This window comes from Solanum tuberosum, unplaced genomic scaffold (assembly GCF_000226075.1).
Source record: "Solanum tuberosum cultivar DM 1-3 516 R44 unplaced genomic scaffold, SolTub_3.0 scf00489, whole genome shotgun sequence".
Taxonomy (NCBI): domain Eukaryota; kingdom Viridiplantae; phylum Streptophyta; class Magnoliopsida; order Solanales; family Solanaceae; genus Solanum; species Solanum tuberosum.
The window spans coordinates 258,010-268,841 of NW_006239412.1; the positions used below are offsets into that span (position 1 = coordinate 258,010).

The 10,832-nt window shown below is 26.0% G+C and overlaps 1 protein-coding gene across 2 annotated transcripts; it reads left to right on the forward strand.

Annotated features, from left to right (window-relative positions):
* The first annotated feature begins 737 nt into the window (after positions 1-737).
* LOC102582047 (transcriptional activator Myb-like) lies at positions 738-4,118 on the forward strand. 2 transcript variants are annotated; one of them, XM_006364330.2, is made up of 4 exons: positions 738-797; positions 952-1,179; positions 2,305-2,709; positions 3,716-4,118. In XM_006364330.2, exons 2-4 carry the CDS (start codon positions 1,065-1,067, stop codon positions 3,943-3,945), a joined length of 750 nt encoding a protein of 249 aa, XP_006364392.1. In that variant the 5' UTR covers positions 738-797; positions 952-1,064; the 3' UTR covers positions 3,946-4,118. The 2 variants fall into 2 exon arrangements, with proteins under 2 accessions (XP_006364392.1, XP_006364393.1); XM_006364331.2 differs by having other exon boundaries at positions 3,731-4,118.
* The last annotated feature ends 6,714 nt before the right edge of the window (positions 4,119-10,832 follow it).

The window sequence follows — 10,832 nt, forward strand, 5'->3', positions numbered from 1 at the left end:
TTTATGACTTTCACCTTATTAGTGAAGGTTCGACTTGTGGAATTATTCCTAGTTTTGAAAAAGATGTGCTACTCGTGTTCCTATATATTATATGTTGAAGTTTCTAACATCTCAGCTCGAATATTATAGAAAGAATATTCAAATTTCACAAAGTTTTTTTGTTGATAAACTCAAAGACTTGTGACTTTATGTAGTCATTTTCCCTCAGAAAAATCATCCCAAAATAAATTAAAATTCAAGATTAAGTTAGTAATTATTTTCAACTATACCCTCAATATTAAAGACGATTAGTGCACAATATTTAAGATAAAACAATCAAGTTGTTTACAAAAATGATCGAATCTTTAGGTACGAGGTGCTCAAAAATGGTCGAAGTAGTTGAATAGGAGGATCATTATGGTTATAACTATTGATAAGTTTATCAAAAACAAAAAATAATTTATCAAATTAACTTAGTATATATGTAACTTAATAAACTAGTACATTTGTTATAATAATTTTCTTAATGAACCAAAAAAGAGCTAACGCGATAACTAAAAGATGAAAAAATATAGAAAGGTAAGTGTAAATATTTTTGTTAATTAATTAATGAATAAAATATAGAAAAGGATTAGTGTAAGGTGGGTTATGAGCAGATGTCATGTAGGTTAGAAAAACAGTAAAGACGTTGAAAGCAGAACAAGATTCTCTCCAACTACGCAACCTATAATTCTCTTCCATAAATATAAATTCATGTACTACTCTCCATTCATTTTCATCATTTTCTTTGTTTGTTAGCCTTGTTATCTCAATCTCAGGTACAACTTTTTAATTTTTAATTTCAAGTTTCTATTATCGATCTGAAGATTAATATAATTTTCATGATCAATCTGATTTACTTTTCAACTATATGATCTTTTTCTATACCTAGGTTAAAAGTTACCAATTAATTTTATGTGCTTTTAATTGAAGCTTTTTAGAGAAGGAAATTAAGAATCACCAAGAAAAAGAGTTGATCAAGCTACGAGTATTTATATCGTATATAGTCTATTATTGGACGGTCTAGATCGTTCGATCGATCGATCATGTGTAGCAGAGGGCATTGGAGGCCTCATGAAGATGAGAAATTGAGAGAGTTAGTTGCAAAATATGGACCTCATAATTGGAACGCTATTGCACTAAACTTGCAAGGCAGATCAGGTACCGATCGTGAACATCTAACACTCTTTCGTTCAACGATTAATAGTAATTATAGTATTCATTCTGTTTGTTTGATTTTGACTTAGCACGAATCTTAAGTAATTAAATAGAAAAGTCTTTTACATGTTATGTAAGCTTAAACACATCTTATGGTCGGAGGGATCGAGTAGTAGAATTCTTATTTTTCTATTTATCTTTATTGTACCAGTATATATAACATGGGTACGGTATTCTATTTATAACATGCCTCTAGGGCTTCAATAGTTCAATATCAACACATCCATATGCTATCGGAAAATGAGTGGAAAAACAAAATTTTCAACTAATTCATGCACATAAATCACGATGAGTTGTTAACTCTGATACCATGTTAAGAAAAATAGATTTTGAGCTTAGTTTAACACTTTAACTCGAAAGTTAGCTCATTAGGTGATTGCGCACATTTACCATTAATCCTCTAATACCATATAAAGAAATCATCCCACCCATAAAGATCCTATATATGAACTCAACAAAAGCAAACACCCGAAAAAATCAATAGAATTCAACATCAATCATATATATACATAATTAAAAAAATAACATTAACCTTGTATAAACAATATAATTTTTTATACCAAAAGAGATTAATCTGGATGGAACGTAACCTCTTCAGCCCTTAACTCCGCCCATGCATGCACGCTCGCACGTCTGATATATAAGACAATAGATTTAACGAGGACATTAGCAAGTGATCACCTAATTACCCACTCCCTCTACCTCTGTCCTTAATTACTTGTCCACATTTTCTTTTTTAGTTGTCCCTAATTACTTGTTCATTTTGACAAATCAAGAAATGACATTTTTTTTACCTATTATACCCTCAATTAATTACTTTGAAAAGGGTTGAACTTCTTGAAAATATTAAGTTCTTAATTCATCCACTTCATAATTAATAGGGGTAAAATGGTAAATTCACTATGTCAATTATTGACTTCTTAATAGGTGTGTCAATTCAAAAGTGGACAAGTAATTAGGAACAGAGGAAGTATTATAATGAAGAATTTAAGATTTAGTATAATCATGATATGCAAATGAGGTATATGTATTATGATGTTAATTAAATTGTTACTTTATTTTTGACAGGGAAGAGTTGTAGGTTGAGATGGTACAATCAATTGGATCCAAGAATTAATAGAAGTCCATTCACAGAAGAGGAAGAAGAAAGACTTCTTTCATCACATAGAATTCATGGGAATAGATGGGCAATGATAGCTAGGCTATTTCCTGGACGTACTGATAATGCTGTGAAAAATCATTGGCATGTTATTATGTCCAGAAAATGTAGAGAAAGATCTAAGATATATTCAAATAGAGCTGCCCAAAAACAAGACAATAATATGAGAAAAAGTTATATTGATCATGATCAACAATTATTAGAAAGATATAGTACTAATTGTTACCAATTCAGTACTACTTATAATTCCTTTTATCCAAAAGATAAGCTTCATTTCAACCACGTGATTCCTCGGCGTTTCAACATGGATCAAGGTATGTATACCTATATTATATTTCTCTCTGTTCGGTTGGTCAAAGTTTTTGGAAAATATTTTATCTATAGTTCCCTAAAAATGAGGATAATGATTGATTTTCTTACTTGAAGTATGATAGGGAAAACAAGTTTCAGAAATTAAAGTGATATTCATAATGATTGTGTTCTCCCAACCCCTATAGCCCTCGTCTCCACCCCTCTACCCATGTCTCACCTCTCATAGTGTTTGTTTAGATTATATACAAATGTTTTTAGGATTAAAAAAATTATACTTAGGACACAAGAAAATAATTAAGAAATCCGTTTATTTTTTTGGAAAAAAAATTCTAAGAAAAAAATAATTATTTATACCAAACACACTTAATTTCTTTGAGTGATTTAATTTATATACAGTACTCCAGGAAAATCTAACAAAAGATTTTTTTTAAAAAATAGAAGATGAAAATCTACATATATTGTTTAGTGCATGTGCTTGCTGGAGCGAAGAATATTCTTGGAATAGTATATTAGAGATGAAACTAGAGTATATTAAAGAAGTACCTAATGTTAGATTATCCTTTAAGTGCATGCAGAATATTAGTATCATACTAATACAGATCCAAACAGAACATTTATGGTGTTGGAGATTTATATAACCGATCCTAACAGTAATAGTTATTGTCCGTGATTCTTGTATTATTTAAATTATACATGCTTTTTTTTATAGTCTCGATCGATCTTGTTGAAATTTTTAAAGTTAAATCATTTTAGGGGCCTAGTGAAATTAGGAGGGACTACAATAACAATATACCCAGTGAAATCTCACAAATGAAGTCTAGGAAGGCTGACGGCAAAAAAGGAATTTACGATAGATTTAGGAAGGGCATGCATGTTGTATCTCAGTCATAATGGATTGTTATTTATTGTAGTTATATTTAGACGATGTATGCATGACTTGATAGTGTATAAATTATTTTACGCGTCATTAACGCACATGCATGTGATTAATTATATTAAGTAATTTAGGTGTGGAAATTGCAGATAAGAATGAAGAAGTGGAATGTTATGATTTTCTACAAGTGAATAATAATACTGCAGGCTCAAATAAAAGTGAAGTGATAGATCATATTGCAATTAGAAGGGGTACTGATGAAGAAGTGGAACAACAAAATGGCTGTGATAATAATATTTCTTCACAAAGCAAAAAGGCTCCAGTGAGATTTATAGATTTCCTATCAGTTGGAGACTCATCCTAATTTCTTCATTTTTTTATTTTTTTTAAAAAAATCTATGAGACAAAAACTTCTCACTGAAAAATTCAGTGAAGACAATATATATATTTATAATATGTTGCACAACTTAGGACCTTTAACTAGAATACTGTAAAATTATGAAGCTTTTAATCTACATGCATAAGGGACGTGTATGGCGTGGATATATATATTGTTATAATTATTAGTTGACTTTGGAAGAAATTAAAAATGAGATGGGAAATAGTTAAATATGTAATTGTGGTTTCAATATCGGTATAAAAGTAGCTCACATATATCTCTATCGTTATATAAGTGGCTCAAATATACTTTTTTTCATCTAACAAAACATCAATGAAATAACTTAATTTTAAATTCACTTTTGTGATATTTTATTTAAATAAAAAACTAGGTAGGGGTATATTTGTTTTTTCTAGCAAAGTTCAAGGGTAATTTTTTTTAACTTTTTTAATTTAACGCGGTTGATTTGGGTTTTTTATTTTGATGATCTATTTTATTTTTTCTTTCATCTTCTTATAAAATTTATCATAAATAACCCCAATTATCATTATTTTATAAATACAAAATTAAATTATAATATAACCATAAAAAAATTACCCATTTTTTTTTTACCAATTACCATATAGTATTAAATAATGGGTGATGTTATGCTAATTACTGTACATGCTTGTCATGTAGTGACAAATTCTCAACAATTATTCGCTTTTTCACTTTTGTAAATTAAAAAAACTAAAAGATTATTGAGCTGCATATATTGTATCTAATCTTCTAAAATATTGACATTTTTGGTAAACAAATAAACATCTCAAGGAAATTTTATAAACCTTTTACGATTTGCTATTTTAATAAAAAAAAATCTCACGAAAAGTTACCAAAAAGCAATTTTGTAATGAATAAAAAACACTTCATAACTAAAATTACCTAATCTACAATATATATATATATATATATACCTTAATGATGAGTAAAAGATAAATCCTTTGGATGTGGCAATTTTCCTACAGGCTATAGATGAAAAAATTAAATCTGACAGTTTATATACACAATATGTATAAGTTTCCTACGAATACACAATATTCTTATGGTAACAGTATAAATTTCCTATATATATATACACAACATATGCAATTGAAGTGTATTGATTATATATATTTCGTCACAACATATGCAATTGAAGTGTATTGATTATATATATTTCGTCACAACATATGCAATTGAAGTGTATTGATTATATATATTTCGTCACAACATATGCAATTGAAGTGTATTGATTATATATATTTCGTCACAACATATGCAATTGAAGTGTATTGATTATATATATTTCGTCACAACATATGCAATTGAAGTGTATTGATTATATATATTTCGTCACAACATATGCAATTGAAGTGTATTGATTATATATATTTCGTCACAACATATGCAATTGAAGTGTATTGATTATATATATTTCGTCACAACATATGCAATTGAAGTGTATTGATTATATATATTTCGTCACAACATATGCAATTGAAGTGTATTGATTATATATATTTCGTCACAACATATGCAATTGAAGTGTATTGATTATATATATTTCGTCACAACATATGCAATTGAAGTGTATTGATTATATATATTTCGTCACAACATATGCAATTGAAGTGTATTGATTATATATATTTCGTCACAACATATGCAATTGAAGTGTATTGATTATATATATTTCGTCACAACATATGCAATTGAAGTGTATTGATTATATATATTTCGTTCATGTTGATAAACTGGATTACCAGAATGTAGAAATTGGGGGGTAAAATGTTGTACGGCACAGCCCTAAAAAATGTTTATTGGTTTGCCGGGCTTTGGGTGGGCCGACCAGCCCAATAAAACAATGAGTTTTGAACATGTTCATTAGTAGAAAAATAAGTTTAAAGGAAAATTACGTAATTACACGATTTAAGATAACATAATCTTTCTATCATTTGAATTAATTACAAAAGTTCCACTTTCCTTTCTCTCTCTTAATACCCGGACACATCACTCCACCGCATTACAATTTTGTTTGTGTATAATGTATTTGGTACAAATGTCATTATTGATACATAATACCAATTATTTTAAACATAAATCAGTATGAATATGGTTTATAGTTATGTTATATATCTAATACATAACTTATCTATCGTTTGCTATGTATCATGTGAAAATGCAATATATTTGTGAGTTATGAAAAAATTGAAATTATTGTTATTTGAAAAACTTTCGATATAGGATGTAATTAGCATTGGAGTTTTTATACTTTATACAAGTTTTAAACATTCTTATGCATTATATGCAAGACAGAAATGTGGTATAGTGAATAAAAGAATTAAAGGAAAGGTTAAATCTGACATAATAAAATCAAAATTATATTTAAAAAGAAAAGGTTTCTCTCCCTTTAACTTTGGCTTGAGAAACAGATTTGATAAAGAAGCACAACAATACATTCGATTATTCAATTTTTTTTGCAATGTATATTCGATCAGTCAATTTAAGTTAAACTCTTTAAAATCTTTTTATTCATGATAAAATATTAGTATATGTTACTAGTGAAATAAAGCTCAAAACATAAAACATTTTATAATGAACAAATTTCGTCCGTCCATTTAAATATTAAATGGACATACTAGATTATGTTAAAAATCTATAAATCGGTCCCTCCTTGTCAATTTACCATATTTTATATATTTTTTCTAGTGTGGTGACACTAGTATTAGGAACAAGGGTGCAAAGCCAAATTTACTACAAAAGTTTCTTGTTTTTAATTCTACAATAATGGCATCGATACTGAGTATGTATTTCATAACATCCTTTTATAATATTATCAATTTAAAATAATAAGCATAACATAATTTCTTTGTAAATAGTATGTCATGATAATTTTATTGTATTTTGAAGGTGAATTGGATATATGGGAACATATAGACTCCAATATCATTTCATTAGGTACGTAATGTTTTTGGCCAAACTCAAGATTATATACATTATTTATAATATTATTTTTTGTTGTTTAGTCTTGAGTTTATTTGTGCTTCGCGGGGTTATTAAAGATGATAAAATATCAAAAAAATTATTAAATACAATATAAATAAAATTGTTGTGTATATAAAGATATTCAAACGTATAATTGATTTCATAGAGGAAAACATTTGGTTAGTAATTTGTAGACTTCCAACAAAGTTACATATTATTATTTTGAACTAATTTTTTTTATATAAAGTTACGACAATCAGATATTCATACAAATACAATATGATCAAGAGAAATCACAAAGAAAACATACACAATAAAATAAAATAATGCAACATAATTCTTATGAGCTTAATCACTGAAAAATAGAAGAAAAGATGTTACGAAATCATTGCTCTATCTTCTAAGTTCTTGTCTATATTCATTCCCACAAGCCGTTCGTTATTCAATAGTCTTCATCTTATTTTTCAAGTCAAATTAAAGCATGAATTTAATAAGTGTCAAAAGTATAACATTATAAAATGTTAATTTGCTTATTTCTATAAAATCTTATAATGTCTATATTATAGGACTACAATATGAAATATCAAATAATCTCACGAGTATAACTATTAAATTGTTTTAAAAGTTATGATAATAAATATTGTGAAGTAATGAAAATAAAGATTATTAAGTTTTACATTAAAGAATATGACTGGATTGTTAACTGGCATATTTATTATTCTATGATAAAAATGGAGAAGTAGGAGAAATCCTCAAAAAATAATAAATAAATAAATAGAATTTTTAGCCAACGATTACAACAAAGATGAAAAACTCAAGAGACTTAAGACATTATTATCTAGATTATAGTGTTATTCAAAACTTAAAGGAAGGATTTATAATTGAAAATTCATGAAAAAATATATTTAAATATATTTAAGGAAGTAAAAGGTAAAAAAGAATATTACTATGTCCAACAAAGTCATAAATTACTATTTTTAACCAGGAGAAATTACAAACTACAAAATTTAGAAATTCATATAAATACAAAATAAAGAGAGCACATATGAACAAATAAATAATGTAACATTATTCTTACGATCTTAATCATGAAAAAAATAAAAAAATACAAAATTAATACATAATCTTCCGAACTCTTGTTGACATCCGCTCACACAAACCTATCAATATTTAGTGGTCTTTATTTTATTTTTTGAATCAAAGTAAAATATGAATATAATAAGTGAAAAAAACATAGCATAAAAGTGTGATTATTTTTACAATATCTTTATCTATAAAACTATAATATGAATATCAAATAATTCTTTCCTCATAAACAGAATTCATTTAGGTTTGTGAGGTCATGCATCAGCATGTTGTTATTTTGGTTTTTGTTATTTTGGTTGAATGATTGTGAGCAAAGGGGAAAGTGTCATATCACCTATTAAAATCTTAGAAACTATAGTCTCTTTATCTTTCATTTTCTCAAGTGTCTTTAACTTTTTTCTATTTATATTAGTATTTTATTGCACAATAAATTATCATTAAATTTATAAAAATGACTTTTGAGTTTTCTAAACTGAAAAAAGATGTGGATAATTAACAAAATGTAATTAAAGAACAACTTTAGGTTTTCTAATATATTAATAAATAGAAAAAATGTCAAAATTTTAAAAAAATAAATAGGATAAATATTATTCTGGACTTTAAAGGCATGTCACATTACTTTTCTTAAGTTTAGTTTTATATAAAGTAATAATAGATTTAGTCTTAATAAGCAAAAAAATTGAGATGGATCGATATAGTAATATTTTTCTGAAGCTCAAATATTTGAAAACAATATTAATATATACAATCATTCCCTTTTGATTATCATTCAAATATTAGGTAAATAACAACAACAATAACAATTAAAGAAAATATTTTCTTCATCAACATATTTTTATGCAGACAGTAAACAAATACTCAATTGAAATAATAAAAAGTCATGAAAATAAGGATTAAACATTTCTAAATTATTCTCACAAAATATTTTTAATTTTCATCAAACTATCCATAAAACTAACACAAACTTATAGAATGAATTAAATCATTTGTAGTAATAGAAAAAGAATCAGAATGTTAATACATGAAATATACACACGAATGTAACATTTTTTCTAATTATATTTGAATAGCATAATCATATCTTACATATTATCTTTCAAGTTAAATAGTCATTCAATTATAATCATTTCTTTGCGCCTATAATTACAATTTACAAATATGAATAAACAAAAATGGGAGTTGATTTAACTTGAAAAAAAATATATAATTAATATTAAGGATAAAATAAATTTAAAAATTCTTTTTATAATATATTAAAATTGACAATTAATCATTAAAAATCTAGTTTTAGAATATTGAATAAATAAAAGTGATTAGACAAAAAAGAATGTAATAATAATCAGTAATAATCGACAATAATATATTCACGAGAAAAATGATAACGGCTAATAAATATGTATTTTTAATAGGTAATAAGTAGGTATATAATACAACAATTAATGAGTACATAAAAGTAGGTCTTGTTAGTGGGTAATAAGTAGATGAGTAACGTATGAATGAGAGTTGCAATATATATTTTTTAAAGACAAGTGATATGATAAGTCTTGTAATTATGACCAATAGAATACGGAGTACAATTAAAGAACTATTGATAAATCTATTTCTAATAAAGATAATTTCATGCTTAAGACCTAAATACTTGAACGTATTATTTGTATATGCTATTTTATCTCCGAATCAAATATCTTTAATATATTCAATAACAATATATTATTCATCGTTCATCTCAATTTTATGTGTCTAACATATTCAAATGTACTGATCTAACAAATTAAATTTTAAATAAATTCAAAATTTTATATCTTCAAAATATGATTTTTAAAATTAAGGACAACCAATCAAACCATTTCATTTTATTCTTAGATGGTCATGTTAGTGTCCCAAAAACTAATTTGGTCCTTTGCAAAATAAAGAAAATTGTAAAAAAACATCCAACCCCTAATTTGTTGCTGATTAAAAATTAATGTCCCACTAAAATAATTTAATACAAACCTTATCTAAATTAGTTGCCAGTCTTATTGCTTTCAAAAGACACCCACATCCACCTGACATTTCCTTATATTATAAAAAGGATGTTAATAATAATAATTTATATATTTAACCCTCTATGGCAAACATTACTGCATTAAAAAAAGTTTCTTTTACTTTGATTGGATATTGTTTTTATTTGGCATATTGCATAAAGTTGAGATTAATTACTTAGTATGTGCTAAGAGCCAAATGATACATACTACAGTCCTTATAAAATGTTCATGTACCATATACTATTTTTATTTATGTATTACTTTTGACATTTGGAAGAGAAAAAGGACATATTTTGAAAAAATAATTTAAAATTAAAATTGTGTTTGAACATGCATTTAACTTTTAAAAAATACACTCTCTTGAAAAACTAGTCAAAACTATTTTTTTTTCAAACTTAAAACTTATCTTCAATTTGTATTTTATTTTAAAAAAATAAGTACGATGTATAATCAAATATAATTTTCTTTAAAGAAAAAAATTTCACATTGAAACGAGTTCTAAGATTAAGAGCTTGTTTGACATTACTGCTAAAAATTGCTTTTGAAAAAATATTTTGTAAATTAATCAGAAAAAACGTTTTTTTTTTCAAAACAAACATTACTCAACCTTTTTTAAAGTTGAAGATCACTTTTAACCTGTATTTCTAATATTTAGAAAAAATATTTTTTAGCAATGACTAAGAAAGTAATCTCTAAAATTAAAGGTATCAATAGTTCTTTCTCTCGTCACTGATAAACTTACCAAGGGCTATAGTTATA

Excerpts from the sequence above, each read along its gene's own strand:
- LOC102582047 (XM_006364330.2), top strand. The coding sequence starts at position 1,065 with ATGTGTAGCAGAGGGCATTGGAGGCCTCATGAAGATGAGAAATTGAGA. Across the intron at positions 1,180-2,304 it reads AAACTTGCAAGGCAGATCAG|GGAAGAGTTGTAGGTTGAGA; the intron begins GTACCGATCGTG and ends TATTTTTGACAG. Across the intron at positions 2,710-3,715 it reads GCGTTTCAACATGGATCAAG|GTGTGGAAATTGCAGATAAG; the intron begins GTATGTATACCT and ends TAAGTAATTTAG.